Source organism: Podarcis vaucheri, assembly GCF_965113315.1.
Source record: "Podarcis vaucheri genome assembly, chromosome: 2".
NCBI lineage: Eukaryota > Metazoa > Chordata > Lepidosauria > Squamata > Lacertidae > Podarcis > Podarcis vaucheri.
The window spans coordinates 35,244,607-35,269,741 of NC_138760.1; the positions used below are offsets into that span (position 1 = coordinate 35,244,607).

Here is a 25,135-nt window from a genome sequence, read left to right on the forward strand (position 1 = left end):
AATCCTTGCCATAGAATTCACTTCTTTAACAGCTAGTCAATATTTTAACTGAGGGTTTTTCCCCCCTCATTAAGATTTTTATTATTTTTTTCACGATTTTATACAGTAAGATATAGAAAACAAATGTAAATAAAATATAAAAATGTAAATAAAATATAAAAACAGCTACAAAAAGTTTTTAAAAACGAGTATGGAGTGCTATCTTAAGGGTAGTTCTTAACAGTTGTTTACCACAGCTTTAAGACCTCTTTCTTTTTGATTCTGCCATTTCAGACATATATGTTAAGGGGAATGTAAACTGAGCATAAAAAGCCTTGTGGAAAATGCAAAAGTGAGTGATCCATGAAGAAAGGATTGTGCACATCTACAAAAACAGCTACAAAAAGTAAAAACGGAGTAGAGTCCTCTCTTGAGGCTAGTTCTTAACTGAGCACTAGTTTCTATGCTATAGAAAACTGTGTGTGGAATATCTATCTCTTGTTCAGGAGCGCGCAATCTGCAACCATCTCTTTCTACTCTACAGCATACTTTCCTACAGAGCCCAATGCCTTTTGCCCCAGCTGACACAAAATATTCTCAGTTCCACTAACATCTTTTTTAGGAGCCGGGGACCCTGATATTACAATATCATGTTAGGACTTCTGCAAGCATTTCCACTCCAATCTCCAACTGCCCTGCCGTTCCCCAGAAGACAAGGAGCTTCAGGTTCTTTCCCATTGTGAGCTTTCTGTCCTCATTCTGGTCCCAAAAAAAGATTGCGCCAATTAAGATATTTCATATGAAATGCTTGCCTTGCCAGATTCTTTCTATACACAGGCGTTACCTCAGGCTGACAGAGATGCCAGTGAATGTTGCTATTGCTGTTATTTGGAAATGACTATGTAATTGCTTGAGGAAGAGATTTGCAGCAATGCCGGGAAGAGCTTCTGCCTTTGCCAGGAAGGGGTGAAGAACTAGAATGTAAACAGCACCATGGGCAAAATCTGGTAGTTCAAAGCGGCTGCCAAGCTGTAGGTGTAAGTTCATGTAAAAAAAAGGAAGGCATTCTTGGGTGAGGCAGAGAGAGCTCCAGGATGAAGGCCCTGATGACACTGGCCTGCCATAATTCCCTGACTGCAAACCAACAGATGCAGCTGGCTTATTCTGAGTTGTGGCACTGGTCTATCTCAGCTCGTTCTCTCCATTTTGACTAGCAGCAGCTTTCCAAATCCTTGGGTCAAGAGTGACTCCTCCCAGTTCAGCCCTGTCCTACAGGAAGTCTTTCAGACTGGAGGTCCCAAGTGGCAGACCTGGGAGATCCTGCGTTAAAATATGCCCAGTTCCCAACTGGCCATTATAACTTTAAGAACTGAGCTTGTTCATTTCCTCCTTCCTTCCTATACCCTTTTCCTTTTATGTCATCTACTTTTGGTTGTTTTTCATTGATCTGTGAAACTGCTCTGGACCCTCAAGCCTAAGGGTCAAATGTGGACAAACCCCTCAGGATTCTTCGTAACCTCTGCATCTTCTCCAGGCCACAGCTCACAAAGGCCCTGCTGTGCACCCTCCGTGAGTCATTTTGCCTGTCCAGAATGTGTCTTTGCACTGTGATAACTTCTTGCTTGCCTGAAGGAAGTGTGCAATGAACACACATCCATGCAATGCGTTGATGGGGAAACTGTGGGCCTCTAGATGTCACTGGACTACATCTCCCATCATCCTTCACTCTTGGCCCTGCTGGAACTGACGGGAGCTGAAGCTGCAACCCAGCTCAGTTGGCAGAGCAGAAGACTCGTAATCTTAGGGTCAAGGGTTTGAGCCCCATGTTGGGCGAAGATTCCTGTATTGTAGGAGATTGAAGACCCTTGGGATCCCTTCCAACTCTCCAACTCTTCCAACATTATTAACATTTTTGAGACACAGGCTGCATTTGAAGTACTTGTGTGAGTGTTAACACTTCCCAAAAAACTTGTAACAATTACCTCAATTGCTTTTGTTGTGCTGCATTGCTAATGTGTAACAGAGACTTGGTTGGACATGGCAGATCAGCACGTTCTTGCCACAGCTTGTCTGCCAGGTTTCTCTTCCACACAGCAACCCAGGTCATGTGGGCGGGGAGGCGGTTGCAGTGATTTTTAGGAGGTCATTAGCTTGCACCAGACATCCTATTGGGGAGAAGCAGTTTTCTGAGTGCACGTTCTGGAAGTTGGGCAATAGGGGCAGTACAGGATTCCTGCATCCTTGGTGCAGCAGCAGTACCAACCTTCCCGCTGCACCAAGGATTCCCTGCCTGAGCTGCTTCAGGTCATGGTGGATGTTCTCCTAGAGACACCTAGCTTGATTGTCATGAGGGATTTTAACATCCATGCTGACACAACCTTACAACGGGCCACTCGGGACTTCTTGGAAAGCATGGCCTCCATGGGGCTGTCCTTGAATAAGTTTGGCCCAACTCATAGTTGCAGACATGCCTTAGACCTGGTGTTCACCTCTATAGATGTGAGTGATCTCTAAGTAAAAGCAAAACAAAAGAAGTGTCATTGTTGAACCACTTCCTAGTGCAACTGGACTTCTCTGTGAGCCTTCCCCATTGCAGGGAAGTGGGACCGATTCAGGTGGTCCGCCCCTGCCACTTAATGGATCCCAATGGTTTCCAGAGGGTAGTAGGGGCTGTCTTATCCCATGTTGATGGCTCTCAGCTGATTCCCTGGTGGCCTGCTAGAATGCAGATTTAACCAGGGCTATCGACTGTTTCCCCTTCATGGATCACTGCCTTGCCGTGGCGAAGGGGCTTGAATAACTCAGAGAAGCTATGAGCTATGCCGTGCAGGGCCACCCAAGATGGACAGGTCATAGTGGAGCGTTTTGACCAAACGTGGTCCACCTGGAGCAGGAACTGGCAAGCCACTCCAGTATCCCTGCCAAGAAAACTCCATGGACAAAGACAACAGGCATATAAAAGTTATTACCCTGGAAGATGAGCCCCTCAGGTCGGAAGGTGTCCAGCATGCTATTGAGGAAGAGCAGAGGACAAGTACAAGTAGATTCAGAGCTGATGAAGCGGCTGGGCCAAAGCCGAAAGGACGCTCAGTTGCGGATATGCCTGGAAGCGAAAGGAAAGTCCAATGCTGTAAAGAAAAATATTGCATAGGAACCTGGAATGTAAGAACCATGAACCTTGGTAAGTTGGATGTGGTCAAAAATGAGATGGCAAGAATAAATATTGACATCCTGGGCATCAGTGAACTAAAATGGACAGGAATGGGCGAATTTAGTTCGGATGACCATCATATCTACTACTGTGGGCAAGAATCCCATAAAAGAAATGGAGTGGCCCTCATAGTCAACAAAAGAGTGGCAAAAGCTGTACTGGGATGCAATCTCAAAAATGACAGAATGATCTCGATACGAATCCAAGGCAGACCTTTTAACATCACAGTAATCCAAGTTTATGCATCAACCACTGGTGCTGAAGAAACTGAAATTGACCAATTCTATGAAGACTTATAACACCTTATAGAAATGACACCAAAGAAGGATGTTCTTCTTATTATAGGGGATTGGAATGCTAAATTAGGGAGTCAAGAGATAAAAGGAACAACTGGCAAGTTTGGCCTTGAAGTTCAAAACGAAGCAGGGCAAAGGCTAATAGAGTTCTGCCAAGAGAACAAGCTGGTCATCACAAACACTCTTTTCCAACAACACAAGAGATGACTCTACACATGGACATCACCAGATGGGCAGCATCAAAATCAGATTGATTATATTCTCTGCAGCCAAAGATGGAGAAGCTTTATACAGTCAGCAAAAACAAGACCTGGAGCTGACTGTGGCTCAGATCATCAGCTTCTTATAGCAAAATTCAAGCTTAAACTGAAGAAAGTAGGAAAAACCACTGGGCCGGTAAGATACAATCTAAGTCAAATCCCTTATGAATACACAGTGGAAGTAAGGAACAGGTTTAAGGATTTAGATTTGGTGGAGAGAGTGCCTGAAGAACTATGGATAGAGGCTCGTAACATTATACAGGAGGCAGCAACTAAAACCATCCCAATGAAAAGGAAATGCAAGAAAGCAAAGTGGCTGTCCAATGAGGCCTTACCAATAGCGGGGGAGAGAAGGCAAGCAAAATGTGAGGGAGATAATGAAAGATACAGGAAATTGAATGCAGATTTCCAAAAAAATAGCAAGGAGAGACAAGAAGGCCTTCTTAAACGAGCAATGCAAAGAAATAGAGGAAAACAATAGAATGGGAAAAACCAGAGATCTGTTCAAGAAAATTGGAGATATGAAAGGAACATTTCGTACAAAGATTTCCATAATAAAAGACAAAAGTGGAAAGGACCTAACAGAAGCAGAAGACATCAAGAAGAGGTGGCAAGAATACACAGAGGAACTATACCAGAAAGAAATGGATGCCTCGTATACCCCAGGTAGTGTGGTTGCTGACCTTGAGCCAGACATCCTGGAGAGTGAAGTCAAATGGGCCTTAGAAAGCACTGCTAATAACAAGGCCAGTGGAAGTGATGATATTCCAGCTGAACTATTTAAAATTTTAAAAGAGGTGCTACGCTCAATATGCCAGCAAATTTGGAAAACTCAGCAGTAGCCAGAGGATTGGAGAAGATCAGTCTACATCCCAATCCCAAAGAAGGGCAGTGCCAAAGAATGCTCCAACTACTGCACAATTGCACTCATTTCACACGCTAGCAAGGTCATGCTTAAAATTCTACAAGGCAGGCTTAAGCAGTATGTGGACCGAGAACTCCCAGAAGTGCAAGCTGGATTTCGAAGGGGCAGAGGAACCAGAGACCAAATTGCAAACATGCGCTGGATTATGGAGAAAGCTAGAGAGTTCCAGAAAGACATCTACTTCTGCTTCATTGACTATGCAAAAGCCTTTGACTGTGTCGATCACAGCAAACTATGGCAAGTTCTTAAAGAAATGGGAGTGCCTGATCACCTCATCTGTCTCCTGAGAAATCTCTATGTGGGACAAGAAGCTACAGTTAGAACTGGATATGGAACAACTGACTGGTTCAAAATTGGGAAAGGAGTACGGCAAGGCTGTATATTGTCTCCCTGGTTATTTAACTTATATTCAGAATTCATCATGCGAAAGGCTGGGCTGGATGAATCCCAAGCCAGAATTAAGATCGCAGGAAGAAATATCAACAACCTCAGATATGCAGACGACACAACCTTGATGGCAGAAAGTGAGGAAGAATTAAAGAACCTTTTAATGAGGGTGAAAGAGGAGAGCGCAAAATATGGTCTGAAACTCAACATCAAAAAAACGAAGCTCATGGCCACTGGGCCCATCACCTCCTGGCAAATAGAAGGGGAAGAAATGGAGGCAGTGAGAGATTTTACTTTCTTGGGCTCCATGATCACTGCAGATGGTGACAGCAGTCACAAAATTAAAAGACGCCTGCTCCTTGGGAGAAAGGCGATGGCAAACCTAGACAGCATCTTAAAAAGCAGAGACATCACCTTGCCAACAAAGGTCCGTATAGTTAAAGCTATGGTTTTCCCAGTAGTGATGTATGGAAGTGAGAGCTGGACCATAAAGAAGGTTGATCGCCGAAGAATTGATGCTTTTGAATTATGGTGCTGGAGGAGACTCTTGAGAGTCCCATGGACTGCAAGAAGATCACACCAATCCATTCTTAAGGAAATCAGCCCTGAGTGCTCATTGGAAGGACAGATCGTGAAGCTGAGGCTCCAATACTTTGGCCACCTCATGAGAAGAGAAGACTCCCTGGAAAAGACCCTGATGTTGGGAAAAATGGAGGGCACAAGGAGAAGGGGATGACAGAGTATTAGATGGTTGGACAGTGTTCTCGAAGCTACAAACATGAGTCTGACCAAACTGCGGGAGGCAGTGGAAGACAGGAGTGCCTGGCGTGCTCTGGTCCATGGGGTCACGAAGAGTCGGACACGACTAAACGACTAAACAACAACAACAACATCGACTGTCTGGCTCTGAAGCACCCTCTCCGATTACATGGAGCCTGGATGGCCCCATGGTTTACCCCAGAGCTGAGGGCAATGAAACAATCACTGAGACAGCTAGAGCGCCGGTGGAGGAAAACTCATTCTGAATCAGACCAAAAACGGGCTAGAGCTCAACGTTGAGCCTACCAAGTGGCAATAGTGGCAGCAAAGAGGACCTTCTTCACTGCCTCTATTGCATCTGCAAAAAACAGCACCAGGAGACTCTTTCAGGTGGTTCGTAATCCTAACCAAACCACTGTCACCATTGGGGCCTGGTGAGGACCACAAGATCTCCTGCAATAATTTTGTTTTTTGCACTCAGATTCGGGAAGAGGTAGACTCTACCATGGGAGCAGGACCGGGGCAAGAGAGGGCTAGAGCCCTGTCTAGCCAAGTTGCATGGGATCAATTCCAATCTGTTACCTCTGAGGGTATGGACAGGCTGCTTGGACGAGTGAAACCGACCACCTGTCTACTTGAGCCTTGCCTATCCTGGCTCATAAAAGCGAGCCGGGAAGGGCTGGGTGATGGGCTCTGCAGTGTGGTGAATGCTTCCCTCTGTAAGGGAGTCTTCTCAGACCTGCTTAAAGAAGCAGTCATCAAACTGTTTCTTTGAAAAAACATATTTGGACCTGGCCACTATGGCCAACTATTGCCCGGTCTCAAATCTTCCATTCTTGGGGAAGCTGGTTGAGCAGGTGGTCGCTGAACAACTCCAGGCACACCTGGAAAATGCGGATCATTTGGATCCCTTCCAATTGAGAGTCAGGCCCCATCATGGGACTGAAACTGCCTTGGTCGTACTGGTCAATGATCTCTGGCAGGCTAGGGACAAAGGTGAATGCTGTTTCCTGGTTCTGCTGGATATCTCAGCGGCTTTTGATTCCATTGATCATCCTTCTGGACCATCTAGAGGAGTTGGGAGCTGGGGCCACTTTTATGCAGTGGTTCTGCTCCTTCCTCCTGGGCCATGTCCAAAGAGTGGTGTTGGGGGATGAGTGCTCAGACCTCTGGGCTCTCACTTGTGGGGTGTCTCAGAGCTCCACCTTTTCCTCATGCTTTCCAACTTCTATACTGGAAGCAGCTGGGAGAGATCATCCCAGTGGAAGCCACTAAGAGATATCATTAGGGGGGTTAAGGCTGGGTGTTCACCAGCATGCGGATGATACTCAGCTCTACCTCTCTTTTAAATCAGAACCAGTGAAGGCGGTGAAGGTCCTGTGCGAGTGTCTGGAGGTTGTTGCAGGATGGATGGCGGCTAACAGATTGAGGTTGAATCCCGACAAGACGTAAGTACTGTTTTGGGGGAGGGCAGGGGGTGGGTAGGTGTGGGGGCTCCCTGGTCCTGAATGGGGTAACTGTGCCCCTGAAGGACCAGGTGTACAACCTAGGAGTCATTTTGGACTCACAGCTGTCCATGGAGGCACAGGTCAATTCTGTGTCCAAGGCAGCTGTCTACCACCTCCACCTGGTATACTGGCTGAGACCCTACTTGCCCACAGACTGTCTTGCCAGAGTGGTGCATGCTCTGGTTATCTCCCACTTGGACTACAGCAACGCGCTCTACGTGTGGCTACCTTTGAAGGTGACTTGGAAACTACAACTAATCCAGAAGGTGGCAGCTAAACTGGTGACTAGAAGTGGCTGCTGGGACCATATAACACTGGTCTACGCATTCCCCATTCCCCATTGCCACAGCATCTGCTCCTTGGTTAGGTCTCCTGATCCTGAGTGACACCCCTGCACCTATTTCATTTCAGTTTAAGTGGGACCTGTCTGCTTTCTCTGCATGAGGTTCCTTCTCTGTCCACCCGCTTCTCCGCATGGTTTTCCAATGCCTCTTATTGTTGCACGGATTTTAAAGTACCAGTGACCCAATCAAATTGTGTCCAAGAATTGACAGGCGCAGCAGTGGAGAAAAAGAAAGTGATGTTTATTGCTGAGCAATAACAGACCCAGTGGAATCGTTTCCAGAGACGGGGCACCCGAGATCTAGTGCCCTGAGGCTTTATACCTGAGTACATACATGACATGATTGAATACAATCACATACGGCAGCAAAAATAAAACCAATGAGCGCATTCAAGCCTTGCCCCTGATCGTACAAAGACCTGATCGTACAAAGATTTCCCTCCCAACTTCTGCTTTCTTCAGTCTGTACATCAGTCCGACCTTTCCCCTGGTTTATGGTAAGAAAGGAGAAAGGAAACCTAAAGAGAAAGGAACTGTATCTGGCCGTTTCACTGTTGATAACGTCTCCTACACAACATCTGTTATACAGGGACATATATGTTTTAGCTTGCTTGGGACCCTGGCTGGACAGAAGGAAAGTGACAGCACATCAGATTTATTGCTTCCCCGCTTTTGTTGGCAAGGCATTTGAGGACATAAGAACAAGGGGAGAGCACTGGGGCAGAGGTCGATTTGGATTTTCCAAATCTAAGCATTTTGCTTTTAGCTGTGCAGAACCCTTCATGATTCAAGCATGGATTATGTAAAATTATCATAAATATATATGGTTATATATGGATATGTGGATAACTGATTATATGGAAAGCATAAAGGTAAAATTCATCCAGGTGGGCCCGCTTCATTATGTCTTCCCTCATGGATGCTGTCAGCAACAGGAGCCACATTTTCTCTGCAGGGTTTCACACCAGCTTCCCATAGCATCCTTCTCCACTGCAGTCTGCACATGGAAAAGTGTCTGGGATGATTTGAACCTCTGAGGTGAAAACATGCTTGTCGTTCTCAGGTCCTTTGAAAGTTACCTGGAAAAGAAATGGCAGTTCTGCTCAATACAGTGGTACCTCGGGTTACATACACTTCAGGTTACATACGCTTCAGGTTACAGACTCCGCTAACCCAAAAATAGTACCTTGGGTTAAGAACTTTGCTTCAGGATGAGAACAGAAATCATGCTCTGGCGGCGCAGCAGGTTAACTAAAGTGGTGCTTCAGGTTAAGAACAGTTTCAGGTTAAGAACGGACCTCCGGAATGAATTAAGTACTTAACCCGAGGTACCACTGTATGTTCCTTTGCAGAGAGCTGAATGGAGCAGGATTAGGAGTTTATAGCACAGAGATATCAAAGAAATGATGGATGCATCTTACTGCAGATTTTAGAAGCAGTGCTGAATCGCAGAATACTTTGTGCCTATTTATACAGTTGCACAACAGTCTTGGAGCACTTAGTTTCAGTTAATATTAAAGGGAATGTAAGTTCAACAGTTAATGTACATAAAACCCGACATTGTGCACATTCAGCAGCCTTCATGGAAAATGTGCAGCCCGTGTTTCTAAGGAAAAAGCTGTGCAAGAATGAGTCAAATACTCAACTGGAGATTATATTTACCTCAATAAAGAAACCCTTCCATCCAAGTAATGGCTTTGACAATTCTGCTTTATAAACACCTGTTCCCTGCAAAGAAATAAGACAGAAGAAGGTGCTGAGAAGCGAACATGTAATATTAAGAAATTATAGAATGTTCATTAGTATGAATTTGAAGAAGAGTGAGCTGAGATTCCTGGTTTGTGTCTTCCAAGGATAGGGAAGAGGGAACAGTGGTGGAGGATGGCCACAGATGACATAGCCCTTCTTTCCAGGTGACCTTAAACCACTCTACATATTTCCAATGGCTCTGACATCCAACCTGCTTTGTTACATAGAGTAGAATAGGTTCTCACTCCTGCCTTAGATAATTCAGCTGTCTCTAGCTGCCCCTTGGGATTATCTCCAGGACACCCAAAAAAACCAAAACCCACACCGCTCACCAGCTGTGCTTTCCTCCCTACTTGGAATGTTTTCCCCTGACTTTAATGCGTCCTTGAATTCTGATAATGCTTCTTGCTTGCTTCGATGGAGGATAGAGAAAGATATGCGAGTGTGAAGAAACTAGGCTACTGCACAATGGTAGAATTCACACTGATTGCTCTGTTGACTTTTGCCTCTGACCCTGGCCTCCACAAAGTTATGCAGAAGAGAATGTGGCTTTCTGTCAGAAAGAGGTTCCTCACCCCTATTACGTGTGTAGAGACATACTCCCCACCACATTAGGAAGCCCTACTCTCCCTAGCATGGGTGATTTTACAACTGCAACATAAAGACAATGTTCTTCTGCTAGGTGCAGGGGAATGTTTTGGGTCACTCAGACAGTGAAGGAATCCCATTTTATTTATTGGTTTGATTTATTTCTTACCGATTCATTCAATTAATGTCCCACCCTTCCTCCTAAAGGAGCTCAGGGACTCTCCAGAATGGCCCTTCTGTCCACATGCTTACTGGTGAACATTAGGTTCTGCTCATCCAAAATGAAGTACCAGCTGTGACCTTTCTGGTGCCTGTTGTCATCACCCTTCACAACCAACAGGTTTCTGTGACACACAGAAAACCTAAATGAATGTGCTGATTTGCAAATCTGCAAATATTCAATATCTTGAACAGAAGTCCAACTTTAAAGGAAGACATTTATTTCCCATGAACGGCTTTCGTGTTTGTCTGTGTCTTTAGGACCCTTGACATCCTCAGCTTTGTGAAGAAACTAAGGAAATTCTAATCCTCTTACCACTTTAACAACATTGCAATCAATCCAAAGTGCAGGATTCACAATAATAAGGGAAAGCCTAAGTTGCCTGAAGTCTCGCCTGAGAATGAGAAAGGAAAGAAGAGATGTGGCCTGAGCACAGAATAAATTGTTTTGTGGAGAAAAGTACTATCAACAATATATTATTTTTTTAGTTCACTGTTTGCGGCACAAGTAATCATGTTATTTACGGAAATTAAAGTTACTGCTTATTATACAAGGTTACCCACCCATCAGGATGGTTCTCTAATACAGTCAACCTGATCCAAAAGGTTCCAGAGTATCCATAATGACCGACACAGTGATTCCTTTTGAATCTTTGTTAGTAGGATTTCTGGGGGGAAAGTACAGGGCTCCGCCTGCACTTTAAATATAAAGCAGTACCATACCACTTTAAACACCAATACTCTCTCCTGCAATAACCCTGGGGGCCATAGTTTGTTAAGAGATGCCCATTGCCCTCACAGAGCTTGACTTTTCAAAGTGCTTTAACCATCAGTCTCTTTTCCGGGAAATTCTGGGAATTGTAACTGTGAAGGGAATATGGATCTCCTAACAACTCCCAGGACATTTAACAAACTGCAATCCCCAGGATTCCTTGCCTGGGCTGTGTGTGGAGCCATTACAGTGGTACCTTGGGTTACAAACACTTCGGGTTACAAACTCCGCTAACCCGGAAGTAGTACCTCGGGTTAAGAACTTTGCCCCAGGGTGAGAACAGAAATCGTGTGGCAATGGTGCGACGGCATCTGGAGGCCCCATTAGCTAAAGTGGTACCTCAGGTTAAGAACGGTTTCAGGTTAAGAATGGACCTCCAGAATGAATTAAGTTCGTAACCCGAAGCACCACTGTACTGTTTAAATTGGTATGATGCTGTTTTAAATGTGCAGCGCAGATGAGACCTAGAAGTTTGCGGAGCTGCTCTCTGCTGACTCATAGAAGCCAGTGGCTAGGTTGCTTGCTTGCTTGCTTGCTTACTTTTAGGAAAATTTGGTAAGCTTTAAGAAAGACACCACCTCAGGAGCTTTTTTTGTATGCAACGTTGACTTTGTATATTATTCCATATATTAATGAATTATATAAGATATTTCTGAAAGAAGCATACTTGTTGGTGAGCCATGTGTCAGAAAAGAAACATCTAGTTTTTAAAGGCTCCTGATCTGTGGAGAGAGAGATGCTGCCTTTGCCATTTGCCTAGAAAAAGAGAGAATAGCACAGAATTATCAGGTCTTCCTCCAGTTATTACCCATTTCTATTATCCTCCCAAACAGGAGGTGCAGAAAACAAATTTGTTTCCACAGCGTATTTAATTCAACAGCAATCACTGCTTTAACTAGCTGTGTCATGCAATACCATATGTGAGATCAACCCAAATAGCTGCCACATACATAAAGGAAATGGAGAACCTTGAAGTTTTGCTTGTGTTTTCAGGCTACGGGCATATTCACCCTACATTTTCAGGTGTACAGTGGATATTTCTTCAAGCATATGACTAAAAATGCAATACTGGAATGAGACAAATGTGTGTATTTTGCATCTATACTCATCAGGGCCAGGAGTAACTGCAGCTGCATGTGAAGTGTTTATTCCTCGCAAACTGAGAAAAAATTAATCAAAAACATCACACAAATGCACCAATACTTATGCTCACCTGGCCTCTCACCTGGCACTGAACCACTATGTCTGTGTTAAATCACTATGACTAAATTTAATATTTTAAAGAGTGGATACACTTTTAAAAACTTGAGTGATCAGCATCTCCTTCTTTTTGTCTGTTCAATATCTGGAGAATGTTTGGAATGTAGCACTTATTACAAATTGAGAGCCAGTATCACATCGTGGCCAGATTGCTAGATTTAAATCAGGAAGATACACTTCCAAATTCCTGCCCTGTTTAAGGAATGAGATTTAGGTTGGCCCCTTAATTACACACCATCTCTGCCTCTCAAAAGGAGCAAACAGATCTCCATCACATTTATGCACACTAATCTATACATATAGGGGAAACCTGTGTGCCTGCTCAGTCTGTTATTTGGGTTTTAAATGTAAGTGGGTGATTCAAGCCCCCCAACCCTTTCTTCTTGGGTTTCTTCTTTATCTTAAAATGGCACTTGACCCAAGCTCTCCAGATAGAGGACACCAGCAAACCAAAAGTAGGACTGCCTTCTCTAAAGTTCGGCACAGGGACCCCTTAGTGATCTCGAGCCATTCAGTCTCTCCCTCCTCGCTTCCTCTCCCTCTTTCTTGTGGGGAGATCTGTGCTCAGATTTCTCATTTTAAAAAAAACAACACCAAAAAACATACACAAATGCAGCCTGGAAGGGGAGGCAATTTTTAAAAAAATTGTGTTAATGAATGTTAGGCCATCACGTTCCCGTCGCACGATTTCCACAATGAAAATCTCTTTCAAAACTGCTTATTGAAAAGCAAACTTTCAGATGTCCTGCACCTGTGGGGCTTAAAAGCAGATGGGCTAGTGTGATTTCCATTCATGAGAACAGCCCGGTGAGAAATGATTTAGTTGCCTGCGCAGAGCATCACAACACCCATTGAAATCAATCCCACTGCACAGTTGTGTTTACCTCTTCTCAATGGCAACAATGCCCACATACAGGAAATACACAAAGCGAGATCCTCCCACAGTTTTCTCTTTGCCCATCATCCAAATGTATCTCACCAAGCTGTTGCAAGGATAAATGCTGGAAGATCTACACTCCCCTCAGTCTTCTTGAAGGAAGATGCTCTATCAGCTGAGCTATCCCAGTTATTGTTCCCATTGCACAATTTCCACAATGAAAATCTCTTTCAAAACTGCTTATTGAAAAGCATACAGTTATTATCCCACATACAGTTATTGTTGCCTGATGACCGTCTTCAAAGCAACTACTCTATTCTGAACTTAAAAATGGAAAGTGTAATGCTGGTGGTCAACAAAACAGGTTTAAAGATTGTCTCAAGGCAAATCTTTTAAAAAATGTAGTATAAACACTGACAACTGGGAAATACTGGCCTGCAAGCACTCCAGTTGGAGAACAGACTTTACCAAAAGTGTCATGGGCTTTGAAGACACTCAAACTCAGGACACAAGGGAGAAACATGCTAAGAGGAAGGCATGCTTGGCACATCCACACCGTGATCAACTCCCACCCAGAAACCAAGGTCCCCACTGTGGAAGGACGTGTGGATCCAGAATTGGCTTCCACAGTCACTTACGGACTCATTGTTGAAACCGTGTTTATGGAAGACAATCTTACTCATCTACGAGTGATTGCCAAAGAAGATTGTTCTCATCATTTACTAGTAAAAGACAATATTAAGCAAGGCCTGTTTGCATATAATCATAACAACTTTCCTGCTTTCAGTATTTCTTTATCGTTAGTATTTTATTTTATTTCAAAATTCAAAGTTACATTTTGTCACCCAACAGTTGTAATCCTATTCTACATTATTAAGGACTTCCTGTTCACCCATCCTTGATGTTTATAACCAAGATTGCAGCCAAATGAACTTTAAAATTCTGATAGCTTCTTAGGAATCTTGAGCTCGACTGAGTATCCTTAGTAAAGGACCACACTTAATTTCCGTCTCTTAGGGACAACATGGATTCATGGCTTGGTCTAAATTACAGAACAAACTTCACGACTGAATTATTCTTGTCAATTGGTTCGTAAAAGAAGACATGTATTCCTCACCTCAGACCTGTTCCAAGAAATTTGAGGCATGGTCAAATTCTGCATGGTGCTGAGATAAAAGGCTCTACACGATTCAAGGATAGATGCTCTATTCCATGGTAATAATGTTATATCATGATTAGTGTTCGGGATGAATCTGCAGTGCAACAGAGAGGTTTTTACAAAAATACCTTCCTTGCAATAGTCTAAGGTAAAGCAATGACATGTTTCTTCTAATCACAGAAATTTGACTTTTCAGAGTTTTTCCTCCTTGGAAAAGAGGAAGAGCTGTTCGACAGTGGAATTTGCTGCCAATGAGTGTGGTGGAGTCTCCTACTTTGGAGGTCTTTAAGCAGAGGCTTGACAACCATATGTCAGGAGTGCTCTGATGGTGTTTCCTGCTTGGCAGGGGGTTGGACTCGATGGCCCTTGTGGTCTCTTCCAACTCTATGATTCTATGATTCTATGATTCTATGATCATTCTAAGCCTATGTGAATTGTGCAGCAAAGATCTGCAGCTTTCTTCACTGGTACTATTGTTCATATTACACAAGTGGGTTCACACAACAGCTGAGGATCTGCTGTGCTTTCTCAGTATTGTCTCTCATCTGGGGCTCAAGCCATCTGGTCATTGCCTGTAACCAGAGGAATGATCACATTGCCTTGAAAAGGACAGTCTGGTCTGGTAATCTTTTGCAGCATGAACTCACCGGATATATTTCTTTCCTGGTAGCTCATCAAAGAAATAGTACGAGTTATCAGGCAGGAAGAAGTCATCTCCTGTTGATAAGATCATGAGCAGGGTCCTATTTTGGTATCGTTCTTTATATTCTGAGGATGGAAAATTTAATGTTATTTTAATGGGCAACACATGCAGTTCTCAAGTTGCTGCTCTGCTTATTTACATCATCAAAGGCTGGTAAGATTGGAAAACAAGAGAAATGGAGTAAAGATCACAAATCCCTAAAGAGCTGTAAACATGCTTTGGACAGGTGGGAACAAAAATAGAACTGGAAAACATGTTTAAAAGCCTTATTGTGGCAAATTAAGCCTATATTATTTTATTGTTGGGGCCCATGGCCCCTAGGAGTTGGCTCCTATGTCACAAACTCATAGTCTTCAGCAAGGATTTCACAGCTGGCTGCTATGCCTCAGATCAGGAAGGTCCTAGTTTACAGGATTGAGGGAAGGTTTCCAAAAGGAAAGTGGAAAGGGGGAGAGGACTTGATATGGTTGACCCATTTCTTATCCCACTGCACGCCGACATATTTTCAGTGTTCTCCCTCTGCAAATATTTCAACGTTTTCACATATTTTTACAAGAAACAACAATCACTATTCAACAACCCCCTAATTCTCACTCCACAGGAACACCAAATGGCCCTTTAATTAAATGGATGCCATGCTCTTCAATGTATCTTACATGCATTATAAGGTAAAGGTAAAGGGACCCCTGACCATTAGGTCCAGTCGTGGCCGACTCTGGGGTTGCGGTGCTCATCTCGCTTTATTGGCCGAGGGAGCCAGCGTACAGCTTCCGGGTCATGTGACCAGCATGACTAAGCCGCTTCTGGCAAACCAGAGCAGCGCACGGAAACACCGTTTACCTTCCCACCGGAGCGGTACCTATTTATCTACTTGCACTTTGACGTGCTTTCGAACTGCTAGGTTGGCAGGAGCAGGGACAGAGCAACGGGAGCTCACCCCGTCGTGGGGATTTGAACCGCCGACCTTCTGATTGGCAAGCCCTAGGCTCTGTGGTTTAACCCACAGTGCCACCCGCGTCCCACATGCATTATAGTGCCACCAAAATTCCCTGGGGCTGCCCTTTCCCACTTATCCAATCCTTTCTTCTGCCACCATCTGATTCACCAGAGAAATCTGAGATGGTAGGAATTGCTCACCAAACGGATCAACATGTGAAATTAATTCCTGGAACCGTGGGGTGTCCAACTGCCGAGTTAGATTCATGACATAGAAATGATACAATGCAACGCCCCAGCCACAGTATGATCGGTATTCATGATGCCAGTTCTGTAGCAAAGAAGTCACAAATGAATTCTATGTGCACATAGCAAGTGTCATATATTAAGAACCTGAAGTTCTATAGTATGGAGGACAAGATTTATTCAACTCTTTATAGCAGGGCTAGGCTCAGAGGCATACCTAGAGTCCCTTGTGCCCTTGTCAAGGAGCTATATTGGTGCCTCCCCCCAAAAAAATCTCAGAAGCAGGCAAGGTTGTCTGGATAGGAGGAAGGTGCCTTCTTAGGACTAGAGAGGGCACCCGTACTGCTCTCTGCCTGGAAGCCGCTCCAGGTGTAGGGCGTTCCAGGTGTTGTGGGAGGACTCCAACACCTGATAGGTTATTCTTGCACCCCATCCCCAGTTGGGCAGAGTTTGGATTCACCTTCCCCTAGGTACACTTCTGGCTAAAATGATAAACACAAAACAAAACATGCCAATAAGTTATCCCCATCATAGTGCCAACAGTCAATACCTATGGCTTTTTTGGTTATTTACTTAGGTTTCAACATCACATTTGTGAGTTCAGCTTTGCAGCTTGAGAGGAAGCTTAGATAAGCTAGTTTTAGCCTTTTAGGCGGAGGCCACCAGGTGGCGCGTTGGAAGATGGCCGACAATAACATCTCTCTGACCCATACGAGGTACTAAGGGGCTGCTATGGGAAGTATGCAGCCTTCCTAATCCCCCCCCCCAGATATGGGGGGGCACTGTCCCGCCAGCGGTGTTCACAATGCACCCCCTGATGCGAGAGATGGTGGTGCCGAACACTTGGCATAGGCCCTCGGTGAAGTCAGATCTTTCTGACGCTGATTCCAATCAGCACGTACTGGTTGCTTCAGCTCGGAATTATAATTGGAAACATACGATTGGAAATGAAGCTGAAAGCACATACATCAAGTAAAGCTCGACTGATAAGACTGCTGATTAATGGATCTCTGTGACCAGGAGTCTCCTTGTGGTGAGACTGTATGTTTGGAACAAAGGGGGGGGTGGAGGAAAAAACTCTTTTTTTCTTTGCACGATGTGATATTAATAACCCTTCACCCCAGATAGAAACAAGATTGTTGCGTTTTTATGAATCATAGGCAGGATTTTAAGAACTATGTGGGATGGATTACAACAGGAGAGAAGACTGGTGAACAGTGAGAAAAGAGGAAAAATTTTATGACGCAGTTAAAAAATGGCGTCTCGCCAAGACAGGCTTGCCAGAGAAAGAAGGACAGGGGGAGGAGAATCAGGATCGTTCAAATGAGAAGCAATGTTGGAATGCAAGTCTGACCTGACAGAGCCCCCAGACTCATTTGATTTATTTGGTAAGCCTGAGAAAAATAAAGGACAGACCGGAGATTAATTTTGTTTATGGAAGCGTTGTACAGAGGCTGTCCCGGACCGATATGATTTTTGGAAAAGTACAAAATCCACATAGAATGCCAGCATTTAACCTGCTTGTGAAAATCATCAGAGATCGCAAAGAAAGGAATTTACGATAACAACAAGAAGAGAAAGGAAGTAATAAAGGACTATCCGGATCAAACTGGACAGAACTGTCTAATTAAAGCAGTAAGATAAGTGATGCTGTTTTGGACTTGAGCTGAGCCTGATGTATGGGTACCCCCAACAAAAGTTAAAATTTGGCTGTATAATTTGGAACTAATGTGATATGGATAATGTGATGTGATTGGCCTGTTAATAAAAATTATTTTTTTAAAAAAAAGGTTTTAGCCTTTTAGTTTAAGTAATCCAGAATGTGTTAAGGCAGACTAGATTTTCCTGCTATTTCCCCCTTTTATCCCCCTTAAGACTACAATCACATAAACAGTATTGTAAAATGTAAAAATAACATTCACTCAGAATACTTGTTGAAGAGTATCAGATACTGCAGCTTTGTTCAGGCAGGCTTAAAATGGTAATTCAGTTACTAAGACATACTTAATGTCTAGCTTAAAATGTAGTCTGATCTTGGAGCTCAGACTAAACAGATGCTTTCACATTGCTGGCAGAATGGAAAGAAATGGAAAGGAGGGTGTGCCCAGGCAGGTCGGAGAATATATAACTATGCCCTCCCCATGTCAGGGCACAGTGGGGGTATCTCTCACAGAGTTCTTTCTGGTAAGTTTACAGGAAAATTCTGTGAATTTCAGCATGTCTAGCAAAACATTAATTATTGATTTGACTGCATTTTAAATATTCTACACTTTGTCCCTCCCCAGCCTCATAACCAAACAGCTGTTAACCAACCAATATTTGGGGCCAGGATATTTGAAGGACCATTTTCCCTCCACAAATTTGCCTCTCCTCCCTTACAATCATTGGAGGGATTCCTCACTGTCCCTTGCCTTCAAAAGCATGGCTGATTAGGACACAGGACAAGGTCTTTGCAGCAGTGGCGCTGAGGCTGTGGAGTGCCCTTCCTCAGAAGTTTCACTGGCTCTCACACTTGTGGCCTGCCTGCAAATGGCCAACATATTCTTATTTGTCCAGAGTACCATGAAGGAACTATGAAGAAGACTCAGGACTAAGTACACACAGCTAGTACACCATCCTTTTGAACAGATACTCACCTTAACAATATTCAAAAGATCATAGACAATTGGAATAAATGACACAACTCTCTTGTCCACAGCTGCTACCAGCCAGGTGGCCCAGCCACGCTGCAACAAAGACATAAAGCAAAAAGATGCAGAGGTATTCAGTTCCCACTGGAGAGCCCAAACATGGCATATACAGGTGAAATGGGGATGAGCATGCATAGGGTTAATTCTGGTGTGCCGGAAATCCAATACAGTACAGACCTGCAGTTCATACCTACCTTGGAAAAACCAGCCACTGTGAACTTTGTGATATTTATCATTCCACCGGATTCTTTCAGCATTAAATCTGCTACAGTGTCCATGCCACGCACAGCTGCCTGCACACAAGGGAAGAGGATTATAGTCTCTAGAATTTGAAGGAGATGCCTTTTGAGGCTTTTTTCTTTGTCTTTTTCTACTTTTTTATTGTTGGTATGCTTTTTCTTTCCCTCTTTTTTTCCTTTCTCTAATTTTCCTTTCTCTAATTTTTTGTAAATTTGATGTATATGTATGTATGTATGTATGTATGTATGTATATTTTATATATATATATGAATTTGAAGGAGATGCTTGCATTGGGTTTGACTATATCATTCTATCAGCATGGCATAATTTAAGTTCCCTCAAAAGGTGTTTCATCTTCATGACTTTAATATTCATTATGATTATTTATTAAATTTGTTCGCTGCTTTATCTTGCCCAGAGCAACGCAAAACGACTTAAAAGCAAACAGACAATAAACCCCACATAGATACAAGAGGAAAGAGAAATACATTAAAAACATCCCACCCACTTCTCAAAGGCCCTGGATAGTTTAAGGACAAAGGCCTGGTTATAGAGGAAAGCTTTTGTCTGGCAGCTGTAGTGAAGGCGCCAGGCAAGCCTCCCTGGGGAGAGAATTCCGCAAACGAGGAGCCACTGCAAAAAAGGCTCATTCTTGTGTTGCCACCCTGCAGACCTCTTGTTCCAAAATCTCAATGGGAGATTGTAGCAGCAGCCAATAAAGCGAGATGAGCGCCGCAACCCCAGAGTCAGTCACGACTGGACCTAATGGTCAGGGGTCCCTTTACCTTAAAAGATAACTAGAATTTACTTAGCCATTCTGTAAAGGTGAGAACCTCAAGGGGGTATCCTTAATCCAAATACATTCAAATGCCACCATGCCCCTGCTCTAACATTCTCCTCCATGGGCCCATACATCCTCTGCCATGCCTCCTCTAGGCAACCACCACAAGTGCACCCCTGCATGGGCAAGTGGACACACACACACAACCACCACCACCACTGCAGAGGGCATGGGCATGTGGGAGCAGTGCACCTGGAGCACAGGAGGTGAGGTGCACCTGCAGAGGAGAAGGCACAGCCACGCCAGAGACACCAACGGCATAGTCATTGCGCCCAGACCTGTCGCCTGATGCCGCCATCTCACCTCGCCTCATGGGCAGACCAGCTCTGCTGGATTCTGCGATGCGCAAGCTGGTTTTATAAAGTGAAAGATATGTGCTCTGCAAATGTTACAGTAACTCTGCCAGCATTCAGGGGTTTCTGGAAACAATAAAGAATATTTCCCAGAATGATGGCAGCATGTGCTTGCCAGCCAATACAGAAAGCCAGAGTTACCTTCACCATTGGAAACTGAATCAGCACATGTGGCGGCTCACTCTCGTCGTTCATGAACTTCCACCACGAACAAACAAGTGCAGCATTTTCAATGCTGTTATTGCACATTTGCAAAGGGATTGTCTAGAAGCAAAATAAGAGAAAGATGAGTATGTTTTTGGTTGAGGCATCCCATCTGGACCTCTAGTACAGCCTGAGAGGTCTGACTTAGTTCACAGAGAGGGGCACCAGGTGAAATAGGAAGGGAATTAGCTATCACTTGGACAATGTAAGTTCAGTTCTGTTGATGGATGGGTTGTTCTGTTTAATGTTGCCAAACCTGTCCAACAGACGATACCTCCCCTACCCCCACAAAAAATCCTGCATTTCTTTTATTTACACATATATTTGGGCTAAACAGTCCTCAGTAACCACGGCTGCAAATTGAAGAGGCACCAAACACAACCTTTGGGAACAGAGGTCCTGGTAAGGCACTGTCAAGTGGCTATCAACAACCCAGGTCATTCACAGGGCAGACACAGACATGGAAGGCAATTAGCTTTTTATTAGCAGAAAATGACAACACGGCAATGTTCCTGGTTCATCTTAGCTCAGTGGAGGTGTTGAAACAAAGCTCTGGGCATGCCCTCGCCCCTCTGGCCTTTTAATCTGGATCACACCCAAGCAGATAAAGGTGGTGTTGAAGGGATTAGCTCCTCCTCTGGGCCTGTCTGGCCCATTGCTCAGCAATGTGCATGACACTCCTCCAGCGGGCGGGGGAGAAGAATCAACAGGACTGGGACTGTGCATGCACACTGTGACTCTCAGCCTCTAATCATGTCCTGGAATGCCCTCCTTCTCCTGACCCCTCCCCTTCGATTGCTCAAGTCTCCTGCTTCTTTCAGCTCCCAGCTCATCCCTTCTGCTGACTGCTTCTTGGTGTCCCACCACCAGTCTCTGGCCCCTAAGGCATCATCTGCAGAGCCCTCCCTGGAGGGCTCTTGGCCGGATGGCCACCAGCTCTCTCCTCCTCATCCAACCAGGCTCTGCCATCCACAGGCCAGGATTGTTAAACTCCTAGTGATAAGGAGGCACAGTTGCCCCATGTACAACCCACTGGGAATGCAGTGGGAATCCATGGCTCCAGTATGTATCTGGGGAACATGCTCCTGCTGCTCTCACCTTCACCTTCTCTAAGGAGGTGAGCCCCACATGACTAAGGAGGTGAGTCCCACATTTTAATTCTAGTATTTTGAACGACATCTATGAAAGAGATGGTTAAGTCTTCACATATTATGAAATATAATTAGCTTATAAAGATAGGTTATTGGACACACTGCATATTTCTGCTCGATTGTGCTCTGAGACTTCCCTTAGAGTGAAATTGGGGAAAGAAAATCTGTAGTAGAAGTTTCCAATGGGAAAATGTGACAGCCAGACCTGTTTCCCCATTTCCACCCAACCAACTGACTCCTGACTCCTACATGAGTTTGAAAGTCAGTGTGGGAAGTTCCCAGCATGGCTAAGATCCTAGAGCACGTACCTTGTAGGTGATTGGCTGGTTTCCAATCTGCCCCAAAAGTGCCGCACAGCTTCAGAGACAAAACAAAATATTAGTCAACAGCAGTAAATGCCGTGTGGGATCAACAGGCAATGATGCCAAAGAGGCCAGAGTTAATAGCTCTGGATAGCTTTGGAACAATCATGGCTATGATTTTAACACTAAAATCAAGGCAAAGACAGAATTCAAGCAATATATCCAATCTTGTTTTAATTTATACGTATTTATTAGGGGGCTGGGGAAAAGATGAACTAGGATATGTCTTTGGAACATAGAGAAACTGTCTTTAATACAGTGAGCTGGATTAATTATCTTCAGTCCATTTTTGTTTCTGGCTGTTTTATTAGCTATAACTTTTTTTTCCTCCTGCAAAAACACTCACAGGTTGCAAAATACAGAATTTATTAATGTATGTGGGATAACCAACATATTTAAATCTGATTAATGTATGAAGGGGTCAATACCACAGAGCAAACTGTTCTGCCACTTCCACTCACCATCAGAGGAACTAGGTATTCAAGGCTTTGTTCTCCCCCAGTCTACCTGAGAACCTCAATGTGTGAAGAGGTGTAAGCTGGTTGCTCCAGCTCAGACTACACCACTCTCATCAGCCACTCTTGATTTCCTATACCAATCATTTGGGAACCACTATATAGCTGCCTCAAAGAAATCCTGCTTTGCTTCAGAGAAGCCCCAAATCATTCTGAGGTATTCCTCCTCAGCTGGAGGGTTGTCCAAGTTTGATGTACAACCCTCATTCCCCACCAGGAAAAGTATTTTCTCCAAGTATTTTCTGCCTTGCAGTTCTCTATCCTTGTAGGGCTGCTAATTCCCTTAACAGTCTTAACAGAGCACAGCAGAGATGGTGCCAAATTCATTGCTCAGAGGTCCCTCCAATTACTTACGACCCAGATGATTTTGCTATATTGACAAGGTCATCAACACTCAAATCTCGTTTACTAGACAGGTCATCATTTCTTCCCATCCCAAGCATCAGGAAACACGAGTTATTCATTTTTCGTTCCTTTGACACAACGATGATCAGCTCATGCCACCAAATTGGGTTAGACAATTCAGACTCTGAAAAGAGATACACAGAATCTATTCATTGGGGGATTTGGCCTCCATTTCCCCTTTGAAATACATTTTCCACCCAGGAGGCGTATCTATCTATCTATCTATCTATCTATCTATCTATCTATCTATGTAGTAGTAGAAAACAAAATGTAACAAAATGGAAACAGAGTGTAAGATAGTGTTTGGTATCTCCCTTGTTTATATCGTCATTCTATCTTACATGTGTGAGTGAGTTCACTGTGATGACATGGCTCAAGAAGTGGGCTATGTTAGTAAGCAGTGAGGAGGACAGTGTTAATGTTTTTTTCCTCTCTGAATGAAGAAGACATAGAAGTCTCAACGGAAAGCAGTGCAGCAGTAAATGGGCTCTCTGAATGGAAGAACAGATTGCAAGACTGAATGAGAAACTGGCATGGCCCAGTATGGCAAAGTACAGGCTGATTACAAAACTGGAAGTGCAAAAGATACAGGATTTGATTTAAAGCAAGAAGCTGCATTTTTCTAAGTGCAGCTGAGACTGTGCTTGGATAAGCATATGCTTTGTGAATGTGTGTGTGCATTCTTTTATCCTCTGTTCTTCAGGTAAAAGCTTTTGAATATTTAAGGAATGTACTGACCATACTTTACAGTAGAACCCTGTGTTATGGATGGGATCTGTTCTGGAGACCCGTCGGTAACACAGAACTGACGCAAGCCAAAGCACCATGTCTGTGCACATGCGTGGCACAATTTAGTGCTTCTGCTCATGTGCAAAGCGCGATTTAGCACATCTGTGCATGCACGAGCGGCGAAACCCAGAGTAACCCCTTCCAGTACTTCCGGGTTGCTGCGGGACGCAACATGAAAACACATAACCTGAAGCAGACGCAACATGAGATATGACTATATGGGAGTCAGTCTTACATATGTTTTAGCTTCTTAGCTGCTAAATATTGCTACTCTGCAACATCCTTACATCCCACAGTGCAGATCACACCCACCCAGCAGCCACCTTCCCAAATTAGGCTCCCTGTGGAAATGTCTTCCTCTGTATTTCAAAACTGCTGCTCTCACCATTCAGCCACTTCAAGGAGGTCATGTTGACGGTATAGACGGTCACGCCAGGCCTGTCTTCCTCCTTTGTGACAGTGTAGTTGTAGTGAGGGTCATACTGCTTGACGTAGTCATCCAGGGCTGTCTGCATCCATCCAGAGGGCAGGCAGGCTGCCAGGAGGAGAAGAGAGAAAGCGGCATACATGGTCAAGCAGGTCTAGTTGCCTTGAAAGAGGTACCTGACTTTGTTCAGCAGCAGTTCTCCCACTTCAGATCACAGTTGCTCCCAGCAAGAAAGTTCCACAAGGTTTGGTGGTGTATGCCAAAGCTTTCATCTAGAGCTGTTCTCTCCATGAATGTCACAACTTTCTCCAGTATTTATACAAGTCTCATAGCAGGGAGGGCCCTGTATCACATGGCCAAGACAGCATTTATGCAGATTTATCTAATGAGCGCAGGAAGTAATTCTGCCAGTTATTCTTCATTGACTTCCAGTCACAAAGCACCCTCCCACTTATCAATTCAGGCCTGTAGCCAAACTTCTACAGTTTCACTTGGGACATTGGTTCACCTTCCATTTGCACTTTTTGAAAAAGAGCTTTCGAAATGGTAAAATGGCACTTTCCAGTTAACAACTCACAACTTGCTTTTTAGAACCGAGTGGGAAATGTTTTGAGAAACTAATTAGCAGCAAATGCTCCTCCTTACCTGAAGTGGTGGTAGTCCAGTCTCCCTTTACTTACTTGATCTGCTCAGCAGATCTCAGTGGAGAAGCTGGTATAATGTGGGCTGGTTTACTGACCGAACCCAAAGAGTGCTCACTAATTGTTCCTTGCCATCTTGGAAAAGGGTGACAAGTGGAGGGGCATAAGGTTCTGTTCTAGGCTTGTTGTTGTTCAAATTTGCAGACGGCACCTACTAGGAGGGTTGCTAATGCTGCAGAAGACAGAATCGGGATTCAAGATGACAGATTGGAGAACTGGGCCGAAACTAATAAAATGAATTTAAATGGGGCAAATCTAAGGTTCTGCATTTATATAGAAA

The 25,135-nt window shown here is 44.1% G+C and overlaps 1 protein-coding gene across 1 annotated transcript; it reads right to left on the minus strand.

The window, feature by feature from the left end:
* Positions 1-7,888: 7,888 nt before the first annotated feature.
* On the minus strand, positions 7,889-24,638 carry LOC309526949 (autocrine proliferation repressor protein A-like). The gene is made up of 13 exons (XM_082213346.1): positions 24,113-24,638; positions 22,888-23,062; positions 21,965-22,013; positions 20,443-20,565; positions 19,062-19,160; positions 18,814-18,903; positions 16,133-16,262; positions 14,940-15,060; positions 14,251-14,386; positions 11,664-11,752; positions 10,541-10,619; positions 9,331-9,396; positions 7,889-8,747 (listed from the first exon to the last, which is right to left on the minus strand). Exons 1-13 carry the CDS (start codon positions 24,294-24,296, stop codon positions 8,628-8,630), a joined length of 1,461 nt encoding a protein of 486 aa, XP_082069472.1. The 5' UTR covers positions 24,297-24,638; the 3' UTR covers positions 7,889-8,627.
* Between the last annotated feature and the right edge of the window lie 497 nt (positions 24,639-25,135).

Excerpts from the sequence above, each read along its gene's own strand:
- LOC309526949 (XM_082213346.1), bottom strand. The coding sequence starts at position 24,296 with ATGTATGCCGCTTTCTCTCTTCTCCTCCTGGCAGCCTGCCTGCCCTCT. Across the intron at positions 19,161-20,442 it reads TTCAGTTTCCAATGGTGAAG|GCAGCTGTGCGTGGCATGGA; the intron begins GTAACTCTGGCT and ends CCTTGTGTGCAG. Across the intron at positions 14,387-14,939 it reads CCAGGAAAGAAATATATCCG|ATTCATCCCGAACACTAATC; the intron begins GTGAGTTCATGC and ends GTTGCACTGCAG.